We start from the raw sequence: 21,040 nt of genomic DNA, 5'->3' as shown, positions 1-21,040 counted from the left end.
TTTCATGTTGAGTAAACACCAGAGGTAAAGGACAAACATTCTCTATTTTATTTATTTTATTTTGTATTGTATTACTTACTTGGGGGTAGGGGCGCTTCACCTGTTTAGCCAAATCTTAGTAAAGTAGGGGGGTGGTGTCAGGTCGCAAACACTGCACACACTTTACTGTGGATCTAGACAGCTAAACTACGCACAACCTGTTCACTCACCTGAACATTGAAGCCAAAGGCATTGGGTGTGGGGGACCTAGATCCTGGCCCACCCAGTCCTCTCCAGGTTAAGAACTGCGTTACCCCTACAAGGCGGCGGCAATAATCCCGTCCGTCACATAAGGTTATTGAGTTTTAGTTAAAGAAACATACTGCTATGTTGCATATAGTTGTTCAGGTACAATGCTTTATCATTTGTGAAGTCAAGTTTGCCCTATTTGTTGTGGGCATTGTCAAGATTATCTCAGGGAGAGTGTAATCCAAACTGTTGTCTGAGACCATTAAAAAAATAAAAATAAACATGGCACTTTTCCCTTAAATTAAGTTGAAGTATTTTTCTTATTTTGCACAGACAATGTTAACATTTGGAAAGCCTTGTTGCATTCAAGAATGCATCCAGTGGGGCATCACAATAACATTAAGCATGTTGTGTTAATTCCACAACAGGAGATATGTAATGTTACCTAAATTAGGTTTGAGGAAAAATAACCCAAATATCGACATCGGTATCGGCTGATATCGGGATCGAAAATTTAGAGTTGGACAATATCGCATATCGGATATCGGCAAAAAAGCCAATATCGGACATCCCTATTCGATACAGATAGCCAGGCCAAGAGGGTCGGCAACAGGTCAAACTGATATACAATTTTAGCGCGCCCTCTGCTGGATCGAAAGCAGACTACTTAAAATGGTCTGAAGTTCTTATGAGACGGCAGCACACGCAGTTCGAATGGAGAATTACACTTCGAATTCAAACTTTTCACCCCACCTTCGAACGAATATTCGAACTTCGAATAAAAAGTGACAGCCCTGCTAGCCTTTATGACCCTCTACGCAGGTTGTATACAATATATTCATAAATATGTTATTTTTACTTTTTGGATTAAAAAGAAGGCATGTCAGTAAACTCCATGTCGGCCCTTAGTGTGATTAGTGGCCCTTTGTGAAAATGAGTTTGACACCCCTGATATAGGTAATGTAAGGTCTGTCTCACTTGTATTCATTTTACTCTTAAATAACTTGAATGGAACTTTAGATGTCTGGGGATAAGCAGCAGTCAGGTAGCTATTCAATGTAATTACCTGCCTATTTTTTTTATTTAGGTAAAGCATTATGAAAATAAATGTGCATGCGCAATAAAGTATACAACAAAATTTGCCTGTCCTATTCCCTCTTGGGCTAAGCCCCGGATGTTTCAGAAACCTAGCAACGCCCCTGGGTTGATGCGTTAAATCTTACCCAGATACAGTAGTGCTATTTTCTGATTGGCTTTTATGTAGCCCCTTTCTTGATTGGCTGGTAAGTGGCAGGCTCGACTGAAGACTCCCGAGGCAGCAGGAGATGCACTTGATGAATCCTGCCGATTCCATAGCGAGAGCGGCGCTTCTGCAGATTAATTTAATAATGATCAATGGAATTTTACTGGGGCACTGGAGACTTTTACTGGGGCACGTGCCCCAGTAAAAAGGGGCTGACGACGCCTCTGGTCTGCGGAACCTGCAGAGGACACCCGTCATTCCATTTGCTAGATCAGGTCCAGTCAGTAAGTGATCGTTCAACGCTGTGCTCTTGTACTTAGCAGAGCAGTCAAACACCACCCTTATTTTGTTTGGCTTTCTTGGGTGGTAAAACCCGTGATGTGGGACATACCACACATTTCCTGGCACAAGTTAATCTTCAGCCCTTTCCGCATCGCCATCATTGAATAGGCCCTCCATGAATTGAATGTAGTCTTCTTTGAATTTTGAGTTTTTATCAAGTTTTCTTTTCAAGTGCTTCAGCTGCACCAGAGCTAGCCTCCTGTTTTCTGGCAGTTGTGGGCGTGTCTTAAAAGGCAATGGCATCTCCAGGTGCCCATCTGCGTTTTGATGAACCGTCCTGTTCAGCAACTGCATAAAGTGTGTATCATCTTTTGATATGCTCTTTTCACGGTGGTTACTATCTCTGAAGTCAAACTCAAGGGCTTTGATTACGGTAGCTGGTGTCAAAGGTGGAAGTTCTTTGACTGCTATGCGGTGACACAGGCCAGTTACCTCGGTTGACCTTGCACCTCGAGATGAGCTTCCGACAATACTCCAGCCCAGGTCGGTTTTGATGGCATATGGTTCATCGTCTCTTCCCGTAATGACTGAGCGTGGAGCTAATGCTCTGGAACAATCATAGCCTATGAGAAGTCCCACCTTGCAGTCCATTAATTCTGGTATTTCCTGTGCCATTCCTTTCAGGTGATTCCACCTCTCAGAAGTTTTTGGTGTGGGAATGTGGGAGCGCTCAAAGGGAATGAAATCTGTAGTATATGCAGTCGGCAAGTTGATTCAATCTTTGGATGATAGCCCTCTTACTCTAAGACTGCTAACTCTTGCACTCTGAATAATGGAGTCTTTTCCCATCATAGTGTTCAGCTTTAACTTTACTGGCTCTGAGCTTGCTCCTAGCATTTGGCAAACCTCTTGATCTACAAAGGTGTTACTACTGTGGCAAGTAAGGCATATGCAAGTCTCTCTGTTTCAGGAGTCTTCGTTGAAGAAATCCAGACGGGCACTATCATAGATGTGCTCCCACCATCACCTCTATCTACACAGCAAGACAGGGAAGATGTTTTCTCCTCAACCTGCCAAACATTTGGAACTCTATCTGCTGGTGGACGGTCTTCATGTAGTGCCGTTGGATGATGTTTCTTACATATTTTACAGGTAGCCTTTTGTTTGCAGTCTTTCGAGCTATGCCCTTTTCTAAGGCAGCCAAAACAGAGATTGTTGTCAAATATGTCTCTTTTCCTCTGCAGGCTTACTGGCAAACGTCTGGCATTTGTGGATGGAATGACCTTCACCACAGCATGTGCATTTGATTGAGTAGGAGGATGTGTTTGACACATTATTTTCATTAAAGCTGTTCTTTTGGGCACCATCTGTTGCTTTGATGTCTGTGATAAATGCATTAGCCTGTGGATGCTAAGTATCTCGAGAGGGCCTTTTCTTCCACATGTTTTAAAGCGTTAAGTGATGTCATAGCTAACAATTTCTGCTTCCTGCACCATGAACTCAGCAAATTCTTTAAATGTAGGATATTCTTCTCTTTGTTGTAGTTGCTTTGTTATGTGACAATTCCAACGAGATGCAATCCAATCTGGAAGCTTTTGAAGCATTTTCTGATTTGCCTCGCAATTGTTCAGCACCTGCAATCCCTTCACATGTGGCATGGCTTTGCTGCATGCTGACAAGAAGTCACTGAGCTGTCTTTGCTTTCCTGAATCTCCTAATCTCCTGATAGAGCGACGATGCACTAACGCAGCAGACAAATTATTTTATCTGCAAAAGTACATTGGTGGTGAGGCACGTTCTGTGTTTGAAGGAACCTTCTTTAGAAAGGATGACGAAGCTTATGACCAAGCCTGGGAGACACTGCAAGCTTGCTATGGTCATCCCTTTGTAATTCAGTGTGCATTTAGAGAAAAGCTAAATAACTGGCCAAAAATGGGCCTTTGACTGACGGTGCAGTGGGCACGAGGCATCATGCCCACTGCACCGTCAGTCAAAGGACTGGGAAGGCGTGGCTGACGGATGGGGGAGGTTTCCAGGGTCGTCAGAGCCCGAGTAGTGTCACAGTGCTTACATTTGCATACGTGATCTGATTGGATGACGGATCCGTTGCTGCCGAAAAAGTTGAAAATATTTCAACTTTTTGACGGAGTCTTCAGCGCACGGATCAACAATGCATTGCGCGTCCGTCCCCATTCAAAGTCAATGGGGATCAGTCAACGGACGGAGATAGTGGGCACGAGGCGTAACCCTTCGTGCCCACTGCACCGTCAGTCATTGGACGTGGGAAGGCGTGGCTGACGGATGGGGGAGTAGTCTTTGCAGAGGCATCCGTCAGCCAATCAAATCGCTTCGCCGGGTTCTTCCCGCTTCTTCCTGCTTGTTGCGATGCAAGAAGACCCGCTTTCCCGCTTTCCACTATCTTCAGAGCCTGAGTCGCGTCACAGTGTTTAAATTTGCATACGCGATCTGATTGGATGACGGATACGTCGCTGCCGAAAAAGTTGAACATTTTTCAACTTTTTGACGGAGCCGAATGCTCCAACGGAACGGACGGATCCACAATGCATTGCTTCTCCGTCCCCATTCATAGTCAATGGGGATCAGTCAACGGACGGAGGTAGTGGGCACGAGGCGTAAGGGACGTCCGAGCGGAGACACTGGAGCGCCTCATAAATAGCAACCAAGTAACAAGGCGAAAACGGTCATTCCCCCTCCGATATCCTTTGATGCGTTTCAGGAATATCTCCGTATGACGGACTCATTGCGGAAACGCAACAAGCTGTTATTTATCTTCATGCCTTGCACTAAAAAAATTTAAATTCTTTCTTTTCAAAACGCCACCTTAAGCGTTTTATTAGCCGTTTTAAGTTTTTTTTTTTGCTGGAGAAGGACGGTGGGCAGCTTCTGAAAGGAGTCGTGAGGAAACAAATTTTGTTTCGACCACGCTTCTGGGAGGGCCTAGTTCACTGCTTCGTGTCCGATTTTTAGACTGGTTCAGCTGCTGCTCAATGACTCTCACGTTCCTCTGCTTGTGATCATTGCGATTCACCATATATTGATCCATTTATTCAAAAGATCCAAAGACAAAGAACAGGTGCATTACGGTATTATTAACATTTCATTGGCGTTGGTGTTTAATTTTTCATTTGCTTGTTTGACAGTTAACAATGTTGGTGTATTACAATTATTTATGTGTGTAGGCCACTCCAACTTCGTTGCTGGTTGATATTTAACCATTTATTTGTACAAAAGTTATTGATTGCATTTTTCGTAAATTTAGTTGGAAGGAATCTGTTTCTTAAGCAATAACATTGAACTGTATTTTTTTCTAGGCCTACCTACATTTACTATGTTGTTGGTGTTATATTATATTATTATTATATTGTTATATTATATTGTTGGTGTTATATGGAGCAATCTTTCATATTTATAAAGTTCAAAGATCAGTAAAGTTATATCTCTTGTTATTTGAACTGCCTGTATGTCCCCTTGATTATAGTATTGCAGTGTGTACCTTGGTTATCAGCTATCAAAACATGGTGTCCAAGTTGCTGCATGTGTAAGAAATATTCCGGGGCCGTTCTTCCTCTCAGGGACTGTAGGAAGAAAGGGATGAGGGTCTTCCATCTCAGTCCGCCCCGGCCAAACCAACTGACCCTGGTCCAGGCCATGGTGGGGGCAACAGGTTTCCCTGGCTCTCTTCTCTCCATGGCGGACATAACTTTCCCCGATAATCCACACTTCTGGCCCTAAAGATTACAAAACACAGATAACTATACATGTAAATACAGAGTGAGGGGAACATGTAGCACAAATTGTTTGTTATTGATTGTTTTCCAATGGACTGTTAACATAGACGAATACAGCTTAATATATCCTATGCATACAGTAACTAGCTTATGCCATATACAGTGTTTGTATGAATTCAGTAAACATGTATTTCTAATAATTTGTAATATTAGGGAACACACAGACAATACAAGATTAGATTCGGTGAATAAATTCTCCTTAGACAAGCTAAATACTTAGAGGGTTGACCTGGCACTCCCCTTGTCTGTTCCATTTTATTTGCAATAGCTAAAATATAAATATCAGAAAAAAGGATTAAGGTGGCTAGCAAACATCAACTGTAGACATCCAATGGTAGCATAATTTACTATTTCTGGAGAGCTGTAATGTTTTACATTCCCTGGGTACACCAGCTGATGGGTCTGTGTATATATTGGGCATTTGATTCTCGTTTCAGAAACAGAAATATATTAAAAAACGAGTGGTAATTATGATTTTTGTTTTAAAATACAAAAAGATATACACAAGTTGTTTTTCTTATAAAGTCAAAAAGGGGCAAACTAATCTAAAATAATAATTGTTAAACATAATGGGGCCATTGCTCTATCGCTAGTTTAGCCACTTTTTAGAGTTTAACACGGTTTTAAACTCAAGAAGTCACGTGACGTCTTAAGCTCCATTGCTGTGTCATATGTACTTGTGGTTTAACCTGCAGCTGCGTTTTACCTTGATCTCAATTGCCGTGCCTTCAGAGAAATTCACATCAGACACTAGAGGGCGCATTTTGTGCCTGTTAGTCTAATCTCGAAACTGACGTGGTTTTAGAGGAGACTAAACCAGTTTGCAGGATGAAACAAGGCTCCATCATAACCGACACACACACACACACACACACACACACACACACACACACACACACACACACACACACACACACACACACACACACACACACACACACACACACACACACACACAATTAGTTTTATGAATTATTTCTAATAGGTATGATACATTTACACTTATAACTACAGATAGGCCTTCAGTACAATACAGGCTATATGAGTTGCTTAAACAAGTCTAAATGACCTTAATTCAAGTTAAAGCTGTCCATAGCTTTTCTAAACATAGCTTTGGCTTTACCGACTGAAACTCAAAGAGGGCGCCGAACGGACTTTTGTTTTGAAAATGAACCGGAAGTGCATTGTCGCTGACTGACGTGTGGGTGGGCTTCCCCCGGGCTGACTTCTAGCACACAAACAAACAAATAAACTGCGGATATTACAGCCGACAGACAGACAGCCCTCTGGAGTAGACAGACAGACAGACCGACTGACAGCCCTCTGGAGGAGACCGACTCCTCTACAGAAGGTAGGGAGTGTTACCGAGTCGATCCGGCCTTAATGTCGACTTTAGGGATTGGTTAAGGAGGTAGGAGGTACTAGGGTTCGGGTTCAGAGGGGTAGGTTTCGGGTTCAGTGTCTCTGTCCAGTTGCCCACTAACTAGTTTAATGAAGGTAGGGTTAGGGTTCTGAGAGTCTCTCTGCCCTGATGTCCACTAACTAGTTTAATGAAGGGAGGGTTAGAGTTCAGTGAGTCTCTCTGTGCTGATGTCCACTAACTAGTTTAATGAAAGTAGGGTTAGGGTTCAGTCTCTCTGTCCTGATGTCCACTCTGTGTTCCCCTTTCTCAGCGGACTGAACACCACTGTAACTCCATGGAGCGATGCTTTAGGTAGGAGGCTAGGGTTAGCTCCCCGCAGAGCTAACCATTAGCATTAGAACTATATATATTGTAATAGTAGTAGACTATGATGTAGCATCATAGCTAACTTACCTTGGTCATTATAAACTATGATGCAGCATCATAGCTAATGTGTACATGTATATATAATAGGGTTAGGGTTAGCCTTAACCTTAACCCTAACCCTAAACCACTGACATAGTGTTTGTATGCATGATATAGAACATACGTGAACATGAATGAACATGTTATACTAAACCACTGCATAGTGTTTGGATGATGAGCTACATACTTGAACATGAATGAACATGTTATAAAACCACTGAATAGTGTTTGTAATGCATGATTTAACTACATACATGAATGAATACGGTGTGTACATGAACCTGTCTGCTTGTGTCTATTGATGGTCGGGCATGTGTGGGTTAACTTGTCATGGGTTAATAAACCAGTCCTCCCAGTCACAGTTTTGTGGAGCTGTCAAGTGTGTGATCATAAATAGAAAGATAAAATTAATCATTATGTCCTCACATTAAAGTATATTAATGTTTTGCATCAGGATGTCATAAAGCAGTCAAAACAAAGACCCGCCAGTAAGTAGAAAGAGGATTAAAGAGTTTACAGCATGAAGAAACGTGTCCAACAAAGCATTTGATAAACCGTGTTCCCTGAACCTTTGCTCAGAAACCTTTTTCAGCCAGTCGGTCTGAGGCGGGCGGCAGAACACATCCTATGATCACACAGTGGTGATACAGATTGATTTATTCCTCTTCAGCATGTTGCTCCTTGCTTTTGGTTTGAAGTTGTCTTAAAGTAAAGAATATAATAGTTGACGTTCCCCTCTAGATCAAAAACATCTTCTCCCATTGGCCCGTGTCGTGGGAGGACGACATTTCCAAAGCTAACCATTTATTTATCAGCCTGTCCTCATGCTCTATTTTACATCTCGTATGGATAATAAATTGTAGCCTCATTTTCTATTCTTCATCGTCTTCACTAAATCATGGTGTGACCCTAACCCTAACCCTTACCGACCTTATGACCCTTAGCCAACCTCCTGACCCCTAGACGACCTCCTGACCTCCAGACTACCTGGTGTGACTTGGCCCCAGTGACCCCTAGACGACCTCTGACCTCTTCCCCGTCTCCCTCCCAGCGTCAGCGGCGACTGCACCGCCCCTTCCCTGGCTGGCCGCGCCCCCCCGGCCCCCGCCCACCTGGTCTCCACGGCGCCCCCGGCTCCGGCCCCTCCCCCGACCCCGCCCCCCCGCCCTGGCCGGCCCCGCGGCGCGGGCGCCATGGTGGACGTCAGCAAGTGGCCGCTGTTCAGCCTGCTGAGCGCCAAGGAGACGGCCGCCGTGAGGCAGGCCTGCGTGTTCGGGAACTCGGCCAACGAGGCGCTCTACGTCACCCATAGCAACGAGGTGATGGGGGGGACGGGGGACGGGGCGCTCTACGTCACCCATAGCAACGAGGTGATGGGGGGGGGGACGTGGGACGGGGCGCTCTACGTCACCCATAGCAACGAGGTGATGGGGGGGACGGGGCGCTCTACGTCACCCATAGCAACGAGGTGATGGGGGGGACGGGGGACGGGGCGCTCTACGTCACCCATAGCAACGAGGTGATGGGGGGAGGCGCTCTACGTCACCCATAGCAACGAGGTGACGGGGGGGACGGGGGACGGGGCGCTCTACGTCACCCATAGAAACGAGGTGATGGGGGGGGGGGGGGGGGGGGGGGGAGGCGCTCTACGTCACCCATAGCAACGAGGTGACGGGGGGGACGGGGCGCTCTACGTCACCCATAGCAACGAGGTGATGGGGGGGGGGGGGAGAGGCGCTCTACGTCACCCATAGCAACGAGGTGATGGGGGGGACGGGGCGCTCTACGTCACCCATAGAAACGAGGTGATGGGGGGGAGGCGCTCTACGTCACCCATAGTAACGAGGTGATGGGGGGGGGGGGGGGGGGGGGGGGGGGAGGCGCTCGATTATGGGAAAAAATCATAAGCACGATTATTTTGGTCAATATTGAAATCACGATTATCCAAACGTTTACTTTTTCAGTTTGAAAATGTGATTAATCTATTCCGCATGTCGCTCTGAAAGACACTTTGTGACTGAGAGCTTAGGAATTTCGCCTAAAAAACACAAAATGGTCCAAAAGAAAATGTCCCGATCTGAAATAACGTGCAGATATGAATCCAAAAAAACGAAAACTCGATTATTAATTTTGTGATCGTTTGACTCTAAAATCGAAATCGAGATCGGAATTCGATTAATCGCCCAGCCCCAGCTCTACGTCACGCACACTACCGAGGTGTGTGTGTCTCTCTGTGTGTTTGGTTGGCGGCGATAGGTATGAACTGCAGTAACTGTCTCTCTGTGTGTGTGTGTGTGTGTGTGTGTGTGTGTGTGTGTGTGTGTGTGTGTGTGTGTGTGTGTGTGTGTGTGTCTGTGTGTGTGTGTGTGTGTGTGTGTGTGTGTGTGTAGTTTGCGGTGATAGGTCTGAACTGCAGTAACTGTCTGGGCACCGGGGACAGCCTCAGCACCATCGCCCCCCGAGCCCTGGACGCCCTGAGGGGCAAGAAGGTGGCCTCCTTCAGCTACGGGAGCGGACCGCACGTCCTGCTAGCTACTGAGAGTACGTACCCCTGACCATGACCCCTGACCCCAACCCTGACCCTAAACCTGACCGCTCGTCCTGCTGGCTACTGAGAGTACGTACCCCTGACCATGACCCCTGACCCCAACCTTGACCCTAAACCTGACCGCACATCCTGCCGACTACTGAGGGTACGTACCCCTGACCCTGTTCCTGCCCCTAACCCTGACCCTAACCCCAAGTGCTGCTGGGTACTGAGAGTACGTACCTAACCCTGACCGCTGACCTCTAACCCTGACCTTTAACCCCGCCCTGCCCTCTAACCCTACCCTGTTCCTAACCCTAGCCTCCTTAATCTGACCCTCTACCTCTCATATCCAGAACCAGGCTCTTCAGGGTCTCAGTAATAACTTAAGGTAACTATAACTTAGGGTTGCCGCGGTATACGGTATTACCGGTGTTGAGGCCAACACTGATCACTCGGTGTTGCACACCGGCAACACCGAGTTTTTTTTTCTTGTTTTTTTTTGTAATAAAAAACAAATTCAGTATGAATGAATAATATAATTATAATTAAAATGTGTAGATTAGGCCACATTTCGGCTCTGTGCGGGAGATTTGGCGTGATGAGAATTGACGCGCTTCCTTACAAGACCGGTAACCATAGCAACGCCGGTAAACAAACCCCGAGAAGCCCAATCCCTACGTGAGCTCCCCGCGCTACGGCCATCCGGAGGCGCACAGAGCTTTTGGCCGTGATATTATGATATATAAAATTATATTATACTATTATATATAGAACGTTATAAGACGTCGAGAATCGCGCTGCCAGCCGCTGTCAAGGAGAGTGAGAGGAGAGTTGACGGAGAAGATGGCGGTTGTCCAATGGTTTCGAAGTTAATACCTTTTATACCGGTAATACCGGTGTTGACACGAGCGTATTACTCGGTGTGAAAATGTCCACCCCGCGGCAACCCTACTATAACTAAGACCTAAGTTAACTTATGTCTTAATTTAGACCTAAACAAAATCATTCAAACCTTATCTCCTCGCATTTATAACATTAGCAGAACCTGATCCTTCTAGAGGGTTTTAAATAAAGTGAATTAACCCGGTGAAGTACACAGATCCTCACTAACTGGAGAGGATGGATCATCAGCCCTCTAGCAGAGGAGAGCGATGAATCTGGGAAGCTGGAACAGTGTTGGGTTAGGGTTAGGGTCCAATGCTGAGCTGTTAGTGTTAGGGTAAGGGTTAGGGACAATACTGAGCTGTAAGCTAAAGTGGTTTAGGTTAGGTTAGGGTTAGGGTCAGCGCTGAGCTGTAAGCTAACATGGCTATTACGTTGTCATGGAGACCTTTATACCATGAGAGCGTTCAGCCGTGTCAGAGTGCTGACTGGTCTCCCAGTACAAAGCTGTGGCCCGTGATGACGTCACAACAACAACATGCACTTTTGGGTGGCACATTAAAATGTAAATCCATGATATAGCTGGTATACTTTAAGTAAAGCAGGTTTTTTTTAAATAGTTTCAGTGCTGGCTGGGTTTCTGTACGGAAACTCATAAACTGTTAATCAAACATTATAAACTTGATATGCGGTGTACATTAACATTTACCTTTAGGGCGTTCAGCAGACGCTTTTATCCAGAGCGACTTACAATAAGTCCATTGTCTGAAGAAAGAGAAACAACCATACATCGCTGTTGGTACAGTAAGGATGTGCGTAGTGCAAAGCACTAACTAACCCTTGGGTTTATTTCAGAGTCCAGGTGAACTCTGAACTCTGAACCAGTGAGTCTTGAGTCTCTTGTTCAGAGTCCAGTTGAACTCTGAACTCTGAACCAGTGAGTCTTGAGTCTCTTGTTCAGAGTCTAGTGACGTGTTCCAATACCCGTACTATCCGTACTTACTAGCCAAATTTTGAGTACGTAGTACGTTCCAATTCAGATTCGGCGAAAAGAAGTATACTTCAAGGACCCGGATGTCGTACTCAAAACGGGCTAATCGGGAAGTGTGGCTCGAAGGACACTTTCCGTACTCAACGGCAGCCATCTTAGCTACGTAGCGGAAGAGGCGGAGCCAGGCTGAGCCAAAGTCGGCGCATTTTCCACATAGCCTGCATTAATAGTCATTTTGTAGTTGTTATAGTTTTTATAGCTTTTTATAGCTGCTAGGCGTAAAGAGTTCACCGTTCAAAGCGGGATGTTTATTGCGGGGGAGGAGCCGCGGCGGCAGTCGTGATCGTAATTTCCGGTTAGTGCACCAAGGAGTACTCGATTTGGAACAGCACTCGCATCTGAAAAATTAACGTACTCAAGTGAGTACGGATAGTACTCACTTTAAGTGTACTCATTGAAGTTACAATACCCCAAGTACGGGTATTGTAACACGGCACAGGTGAACTCTGAACTCTTGATGACTGATACCTGTCCGTCTGTCCTCCCGATGACTGATACCTGTCTCTGTGACTGGTCCTTGATGACTGATACCTGTCTCTCTGTCCTCCTGATGACTGATACCTGTCTCCGTGACTGGTCCTTGATGACTGATACCTGTCTGTCTGTCCTCCCGATGACTGATACCTGTCTCCGTGACCGGTCCTTGATGACTGATGTCTGTCTGTCCTCCCGATGACTGATACCTGTCTGTCTGTCCTCCCGACGACTGATACCTGTCTGTGGTTCTGTCCCTGCAGGCGGAGAGCTGTACGCCTGGGGCCACAATGGCTACAGCCAGCTGGGCAATGGAACCACCAACCAGTGCGCCTCCCCCGCACTGGTGACCACCAACCTGCAGGGGAAGAGGTTCAAAGAGGTGGCCTGTGGGTCGCACCACTCCCTGGCCCTCACCACCGATGGAGAGGTCAGTGACCCCAACCCTAAGCCCAACCCCCTGGCCCCCACCACAGATCCTCACTTAACCTACCTCCTTTAAGTGTTCTAGTCTGGCCCTGACCACGGAGGGAGTGATGAGTGTCCCCTCTAAGCGTACCTCCTTAAGTCTACCTCCTTAACTCTACCTCCTTAAGTCTACCTCCTTAAGTCTACCTCCTTAAGTCTACCTCCTTAAGTCTACCTCTTTAAGTCTACCTCCTTAAGTCTACCTCTTTAAGTCTACCTCCTTAACTTACCACCTTAAGTGTTCATGTCTGGCCCGGACTGGACGGAGACGGAAAGGTCTTTATATTACCTTATTCGATTTTATATTATGTTATCCTCTCTCTCCAGCTGTTTTCGTGGGGCTATAACATCTGTATCTATCTCTCTCTCTCCAGGTGTTTGCGTGGGGCTATAATAACTCATTATGTTATATAACATCTGTCCCCCCCCCCTCTCCAGGTGTTTGCCTGGGGCTATAATAACTCATTATATCATATAACATCTGTCCCCCCCCCCTCCTCTCTCCAGGTGTTTGCCTGGGGCTATAATAACTCATTATATTATATAACATCTGTCCCCCCCCTCCTCTCTCCAGGTGTTTGCGTGGGGCTAGAATAACTCATATTATATAACATCTGTCCCCCCCCCCTCTCTCCAGGTGTTTGCCTGGGGCTATAATAACTGCGGTCAGGTTGGCTCTGGCTCCACCGCCAACCAGCCCAGCCCCCGCCGCGTGGCAGGCCTCCTGCAGGGCAAGGCGGTGGTGGGCGTGGCCTGCGGACAGACCTCCTCCCTGGCCCTGGTGGACAACGGAGAGGTGAGGGCTTAACGAGCAGCTCTACGTTGCTCTACGTTGTGTGATGTGTTTATATTGTGTGCTCTACTCCTCTAGCTCTACGTTGTATGATGTGTTATATTGTGTGCTCTACTCCTCTAGCTCTACGTTGTGTGTGTTATATTGTGTGCTCTACTCCTCTAGCTCTACGTTGTGTGATGTGTTTATATTGTGTGCTCTATTCCTCTAGCTCTACGTTGTGTGATGCGTTATATTGTGTGCTCTACTCCTCTAGCTCTACGTTGTGTGATGCGTTATATTGTGTGCTCTACTCCTCTAGCTCTACGTTGTGTGATGCGTTATATTGTGTGCTCTATTCCTCTAGCTCTACGTTGTGTGATGCGTTATATTGTGTGCTCTACTCCTCTAGCTCTACGTTGTGTGATGTTTTATATTATGTGCTCTACTCTAGCTCTACGTTGTATGATGTGTTATATTGTGTCCTCTTCTACTCCTCTAGCTCTACTCCTGGGGGTACAACGGGAACGGCCAGCTGGGTCTGGGGAACAACGGGAACCAGCTGTCGCCCTGCAGGCTGACCGCGCTGCAGGGGTTGTGTGTACAGCAGGTAACCACGACAACACACACGCACACAGACGGCAGCAAAGCTCCTTATCGAGTAGGATTCACATGGGCGAAATGACGTAGCGTGTTACATTCAAGGCTTCATCTCGGGCTGTTCCGCGATATGGGTTCACAATTGGCACATTTTTACAAAAAGAATACACTACCCAGTTCCAAGATCGCTTTAATGGCTATGTAATTAATCACACTCATTCTCAGTCATCATGCAGTTCTATTATTGTAATTATTAGTTGGCTACTGTAGTTGATAAGACTTTCTATTTTGCCCGGGATGACTTCTACCATGAGCTCGGGAGATATTTATGAACGGCACCCTCACACGTATCACTGAAATGACTTTAATTCTCAAATGTTTTGATGTTGTACGAAGCAAACATCACATCATCACAGGAAACTCTCTCTTTCATCATCATTTCATTCACCACTAGGTGTCCCTAGCGTACTAATTTGAAGCTTCGAGGTCGAACCACTTAGGTGGCACAACTACCTCCAGGTACCCCCTCCATGCCAGGGCGCCCTGAATTTATGTCTATTAACAGCTCCTCCACCGGGGTCAAGACATTTTGAGGGCCAGCCAGAACCAGTCTGCCGACTGTTGGCCTTTTCGGGATTGGCATACAAAAAAGGGCTCATTTAAATTTATACCAATACGATGGGGGGAAAAGCTTACCAGTTTGTATGTTTTTATACTTCATTTTTACTTGATCCACTGACCGCTTGGGAGCCATCGGAGTACATCTTTTTTTGAGAAGAAAAGGGTTATGTGGTAGGAAGTAGGAACGTTAAGAATGCTTAACTGGGATATTAATAGATTCATGGCTCAAATATTAAGGATCATGCTTTTGACATGTAACAGCGATCTGCTGCCAGGCTTTGGTTCTCCGGGTTGCAGAGGCTTTAGCGTTCCCCTTTCTTGTGATAATGTCCTTCTCCTCGTCATAGCTCTCCAGGAGAACCTGGAGTTCCATTTCATTGAAATAAGCGGCCCGTTTTGCCATTTAGATCAGGGTTTCCATGATCCATTCATCACGTCTTTATAGGTTTGGTGTGGACGCGCACGACCCTGTATTAACCAACCCCGTGTTGATTGAACAAATGCATAACCCGTGCGGTGGAACCGACAGCTCTGGTTTAGTCGGCACAGGGTCAATCGACCTAGAGTTCAGCGTTAACTCTGTTTGTTAAACCTCCGTTTGTGGAACACCCCACTGGACAACTCACAGACACGGCAGGTAACCACGACAACACACAGGGTACTCCCCTCTCTCCAGGTGGTGTCTGGCGACGCCTACTGCCTGGCCCTGACGGACGAGGGGGCGTGTCTCTAACAGGCTCCTCCCCTCTCTCCAGGTGGTCGCTGGCTACGCCCACTGCCTGGCCCTGACTGACAAGGGGGCGTGTCTCTAACAGGCTCCTCCCCTCTCTCCAGGTGGTCGCTGGCTACGCCCACTGCCTGGCCCTGACTGACGAGGGGGCGCTCTACGCCTGGGGGGCCAACACCTGCGGCCAGCTGGGCACCGGCAACAAGAGCAACCAGCACAGCCCGGTGCAGGTCATGGCCGAGAAGGAGAGGTGTGTGTGTGGGTGTGTGGGTGTGGGTGTGGGTGTGTGGGTGGGTGTGTGGGTGTGGGTGTGTGTGATGCATCAACCTAACACGCTCCTCCCTCTCCTCCAGGGTGGTGGAGGTCGCAGCGTGTCACTCCACACACACCTCAGCCGCCAAGACGCAGAGTGGGCAGGTGTGTGTGTTCCCCTGACAACGATGTGTAGCTCTAGACCTCACCTCATTCGACTGTGTTGGTGTAGTAACACCCAAAGGCCACTAGGTGGTGCCGTGCTGCTGCAGTAATTAGAGTGCCATCCCAGGTATAAAGGTGGGGTCAGTCCGTGGCCCTGCCCCCCCCCAGGATATATAAGGGGCAGTAGAAGTAGTTAACCCTAGTTAATCCTAGTTAACCCTGTATTGACTTATCTTCAGGTGTACATGTGGGGTCAGTGCCGGGGTCAGTCCGTGGTCTTACCCCACCTCACCCACTTCGTCTCCACCGACGACGTGTTCGCCTGCGTCGCCACGCCTGCCGTCATGTGGAGGCTGCTGTCCCTGGGTCAGTGGGGGGGAGGTGTGTGTGTGTGTGTGTGTGTGCGCGTGTGCGTGTGCGTGTGTGTGTGTGTCCCTCAGAGACTTCCTTACCCACAGCCAGGCTGTTGGCGCGGGAGTTAGACGTTACCTAGGTAACCAGGTGTCATGGTTACCTAGGCAACCCAGGTCTCCTCTTGTTCCTCAGAGACGGAGGACTTCATGACCCTCAGCCAGGCCCTGGGCCGGGAGTTCGACAGCCCGGAGACTGCCGACCTCAAGTTCAGCGTGGAGGGGAAGTACATCTACGTCCACAAGGCGGTGCTCAAGATCAGGTGAGGGGAAGTACATCTACGTCCACAAGGCGGTGCTCAAGATCAGGTGAGGCTCCTGGATAGTGTGGAGGTCAGGAGTGGAACCCCGTAGGTACTAGGACTGAGGAACCACTGAGGAACCACTGATGAACCACTGAGGAACCACTCATAGATACTAGGACAGAGGAACCAGGGTTCATAGATACTAGGACAGAGGAACCAGGGTTCATAGAACTAGCCACCCCCAGGTTACCAGGCAACCCGCTCTGCATGCCGAGCCGCATACCGCCCATCATAACTATGATGATGATGATGATGATGCTGACCTTGAGGAAGCCTATGATGATGATGTTGATGATGATGACTATGATGATGCTGACCTTGTGGAAGCCTATGAGGGAGATGATGATGAAGATGATGATGATGATGGTGTGGTTCTCCAGGTGCGATCACTTCCGCTCCATGTTCCAGTCCCACTGGAGCGAGGACCTCCAGGAGGTGATTGAGATCGAGCAGTTCTCCTTCCCCGTCTACCGCTCCTTCCTCCACTTCCTGTACACGGACACCGTGGAGCTACCACCGGAGGACGCCATCGGTGAGCTCCTCCTCCTCCTCCTCCTCCTCCTCCTCCTCCTAATCCCCCGGCGGACGCCATCGGTGAGCTCCTCCTCCTCCTCCTCCTCCTCCTCCTCCTCCTCCTCCTAATCCCCCGGCGGACGCCATCGGTGAGCTCCTCCCTCCCTAACCCCTGATCTCTCGCTCTCACTCTCACTCTAGGCCTACTGGACCTGGCCACCTCCTACTGTGAGAACCGTCTGAAGCGTCTCTGTCAGCAGATCATCAAGAGAGGGATCACCGTGGACAACGCCTTCACCCTGCTGTCGGCCGCCGTGCGCTACGACGCTGAGGTACGCTACTAGCTGCGCTACGAAGCCAAGGTACGCCATTACGTAGAGCTACGCTACGCTACGAGATACGCCTTAGCATAAGGCCATCGCCCTGCTCTGTATGTCTGTCTGTCTGTCTCTAAGTGGTCCTCTCTCTCTCTAGAGGTCTCTCTCCCTCTAAGTGGTCCTCTCTCTCTAGGTGGTCCTCTCTCTCTAGGTGGTCCTCTCTCTCTAGAGGTCTCTCTCTAGGTGGTCCTCTCTCTCTCCCTCTAGAGGTCTCTCATCCTCTAGGTGGTCCTCTCTCTCCGGAGGTCTCTCTCTCTAGAGGTCTCTCTCCCTCTAGGTGGTCCTCTCTCTCTAGAGGTCTCTCTCCCTCTAAGTGGTCCTCCCTCTCTAGAGGTCTCTCTCCCTCGAAGTGGTCCTCTCTCTCTAGAGGTCCCTCTCTCTAGAGGTCTCTCTCCCTCTAAGTGGTCCTCTCTCTCCCCAGGACCTGGAGGAGTTCTGCTTCCGGTTCTGTGTGAACCACCTGACCCGGGTCACCCAGACGGCCGCCTTCTGGCAGGTGGACGGCGCCATGCTGAAGGAGTTCATCTGCAGGGCCAGCCGCTGTGGGGCCTTCAAGAACTGAAGAGGGGCACTCAGGAAGTCATGGGCCCTCAAGACCTGAGGGGCCCTCAAGACCTGAGGGGCCCTCAAGAACTGAACAAGGGGCCTCAAGACCTGAGAGGTCTTCAACACCTGAGGGGCCCTCAAGAACTGAGAAGAACTGAGGGGTCTTCAAGAACTGAGAGGCCCTCAGGTCCTGAGAAGATCTGAGAGCCCCTCAATAACTGAGAAGAACTGAGGGGTCTTCAAGACCTGAAGAAGGGCCCTCAATACCTCAGGGGCCCTCAACTTAGGGGCCATCAGGAACTGAGGCCTCCTCTCAGAGTCTCCTCACCTGGTCCAGGACCAGAAGAACAGAGAAACTTTCTAATTAAGTTCTCATGAAGGTTCCTTTCTTCTGGTCAGGGGTCGTGAGCTCACCATGGTTTGAAGGTTTGGATCTCATGAACCCCCCTCTATAAGAAAGAGTTCCTGTCCATCTTCTGTAGCTTTAAGTAGTTATGAGTGAACATTCCCCTCACAGCTAAACAAAGCTCATTCCTGAACTCATTCCTAAACTCATTCCTAAACTCATTCCTGAACTCATTCCTGAACTTATTCCTGAACTCATCCCTGAACTCATCCCTGAACTCATCCTTCAACTCATCCCTGGACTCATCCCTAAACTCATTCCCTGAGCCACATGGTTTCAGAGTAGAGAACCTGCAGACACTGAGGGATGTTGAACTGACACTGAAGGGTGTTGAACAGACACTGAAGGGTGTTGAACACGCACTGAAGGGTGTTGAACACACACTGAAGGGTGTTGAACACGCACTGAAGGGTGTTGAACACGCACTGAAGGGTGTTGAACACGCACTGAAGGGTGTTGAACACGCACTGAAGGGTGTTGAACACGCACTGAAGGGTGTTGAACAGACACTGAAGGGTGTTGAACAGACACTGAAGGGTGTTGAACAGACACTGATGGGTGTTGAACACGCACTGATGGGTGTTGAACACACACTGAAGGGTGTTGAACACACACTGAAGGGTGTTGAACACACACTGAAGGGTGTTGAACAGACACTGAAGGGTGTTGAACACGCACTGAAGGGTGTTGAACACACACTGGATTTTGTTCGGGGGTACGAGGGGGATGCGAGAGAGAGGGGGAGGGGGTTGAGGAGGGGGGAGTGGTAGAGAGGAGGGGAGTAAAGGCCTCTCCTCCCAAGGCCAGGAAGTTCAGAGCTGAATCTGCTGCTTGTTGAGGAGATTGAGAGCTTTGTGGTTTTCTTAGTTGAGTTGTAGTTGAGCTGTAAAGAGCTAAGCAGCATCACAGTCGTCTGTGTTTTATCGCGGAGGACGTACTGTAAAGAAATTAATGCAACGCTGAAACGGTTATATCACAAATTCCAGAAATTCTGTAAACGCACTTAAGTCCAACAACCTGATGTTGTTCCTCATTAAAGAACATTGATTGGTTTGAGATGAGCCCAAACCTGACCTGCTAGGTTGGTTGGTCAGATGCATTGTGTACTGTAGCCTCCAGGTCATTTTACTGTCCTAATTAACTAGTCTTAATTAACAGTGACTGAGCTCTGATTTGAATAGTGAACTTTGGCGCTTTGGAATTCTTCTTTGTTTTAAATAGATATGCTGTAGCCTTCGGAGAGCAGTAGAACAAAGTAGATTTCGGTTCATGAATACTATTTTTGTATTTTTATACTCTCGTTATGTATTCATGCATTTCCGATGTTCGATGTAAAGTTGCAAAATAAAGGACCTTATGTAACCATCCACTGTGTCTTAGCAACCACACTCGTTGTCTTAGCAACCACGCTAGTTTTCTTAGCAACCACACACCGGAGCACCTGCGAGCGGGGATTGAAGTTTGGAACGAAGGAACGTACCATGTCAACACTTTATATATATCTCTCGCTCTTTCTCGCTGCGTGTAGTCTGTCACAGACTGCTCTATATATTGTGCATATTATATATATATTTATTATGTAGTATGACAGAAGGAGGAAGGGTGGGGAGCGGCGGATGAAGAGACGCAGACCGCAAGTTGAGCGGACTGGTGACTGGACTGGGAGTACTGTACTAGGATTACTGATGACTGGACTGGGAGTACTGGTGACTGGGAATACTGGAACCTGCTAACCTATAAAGCCTTGCATGGATTAGCTCCATCCTAACCCTACCTGAAAGACCTCATCATTCCTTATCGTCCTTCGCGGCCCCTCCGGTCTTCGCAAGCTTGCCTCCTTTCGCTACCAAAGGTTAAAAAGAAATCGGCTGGACAGAGGACGTTCGCTATCGTTATCGAGCCCCCTTCCTGTGAAATAGTCTGAAGCCTGTAATCAGGGAAGCTGACTCTGTCGAGCTATTCAAAGCAAAGCTCAAAACCCACCTCTACAGCCTTTCGTTTGAAACGGGTGCGCGAAAACGATACTGATGAGGTGAAGAGCGATGCGTGTTTGTTTGTGCTTTTTGCGACTGGATACTTTGACTCTCCTCATGGTTAACCGGCCAGCACCCCATCATCAGTCAAGTAGCAGTATACATTTCCACTATGCACTATTTCCATTCTAATTGACTATTCTGACTGTTCAAGCGTGTTGCGATGACTGCGACTGGATGCCTGGACTCTCCTCATGGTTAACCGGCCAGGACCCCATCAACAATTTAATATTTGCCTGCAAGTATGTGTGTCAAATTATGGCACCCATTGCACTCCTGGCCATCCCTGGAAGGAGGGATCCCCCACTCTGCGTTCCTTCTCAAGATTTCTTCCTTTCTGATTACGTTTTATCTTGCCCTTTTGGGGGCTAGGGTCAGGGGATTGTCATAAATATTTGGCCTGTTAAGCCCTTTGAGACTTATGTTGATTAAGCGCCAAACAAATACAATCGAATTGACTTGAAAATGGATTTAATCGAGTCAATTCAGCTTATGCGTATGTTTCTCTTTTAAACAGC

At 47.7% G+C, this 21,040-nt stretch overlaps 1 protein-coding gene across 4 annotated transcripts; it reads left to right on the top strand.

Moving 5' to 3' along the window:
• The first annotated feature begins 6,756 nt into the window (after positions 1-6,756).
• Positions 6,757-19,856, top strand: LOC115553263 (RCC1 and BTB domain-containing protein 1). Of its 4 annotated transcripts, XM_030369388.1 has the most exons (14): positions 6,757-6,913; positions 7,236-7,276; positions 8,442-8,709; positions 9,781-9,931; positions 12,591-12,757; positions 13,433-13,591; positions 14,070-14,177; positions 15,623-15,765; positions 15,869-15,932; positions 16,172-16,298; positions 16,479-16,605; positions 17,028-17,179; positions 17,362-17,492; positions 17,959-19,856. In XM_030369388.1, the coding sequence occupies exons 2-14, from the start codon at positions 7,260-7,262 to the stop codon at positions 18,097-18,099; spliced, it is 1,755 nt and encodes a 584-aa protein (XP_030225248.1). In that variant the 5' UTR covers positions 6,757-6,913; positions 7,236-7,259; the 3' UTR covers positions 18,100-19,856. The 4 variants fall into 4 exon arrangements, with proteins under 4 accessions (XP_030225248.1, XP_030225250.1, XP_030225251.1 ...); XM_030369390.1 differs by lacking the exon at positions 7,236-7,276; XM_030369389.1 differs by lacking the exon at positions 6,757-6,913 and having other exon boundaries at positions 6,947-7,276.
• The last annotated feature ends 1,184 nt before the right edge of the window (positions 19,857-21,040 follow it).

This window comes from Gadus morhua, chromosome 11 (assembly GCF_902167405.1).
Source record: "Gadus morhua chromosome 11, gadMor3.0, whole genome shotgun sequence".
NCBI classification, from domain to species: Eukaryota; Metazoa; Chordata; class Actinopteri; order Gadiformes; family Gadidae; genus Gadus; species Gadus morhua.
This window is presented reverse-complemented; position numbering and strand designations above follow the sequence as displayed.

Bases quoted from the DNA above. Each gene is read 5' to 3' on its own strand.
- LOC115553263 (XM_030369388.1), top strand. The intron at 15,766-15,868 runs GTGTGTGTGTGG...CCTCTCCTCCAG, and splicing joins GTCATGGCCGAGAAGGAGAG to GGTGGTGGAGGTCGCAGCGT. The intron at 17,493-17,958 runs GTACGCTACTAG...CTCTCTCCCCAG, and splicing joins CCGTGCGCTACGACGCTGAG to GACCTGGAGGAGTTCTGCTT.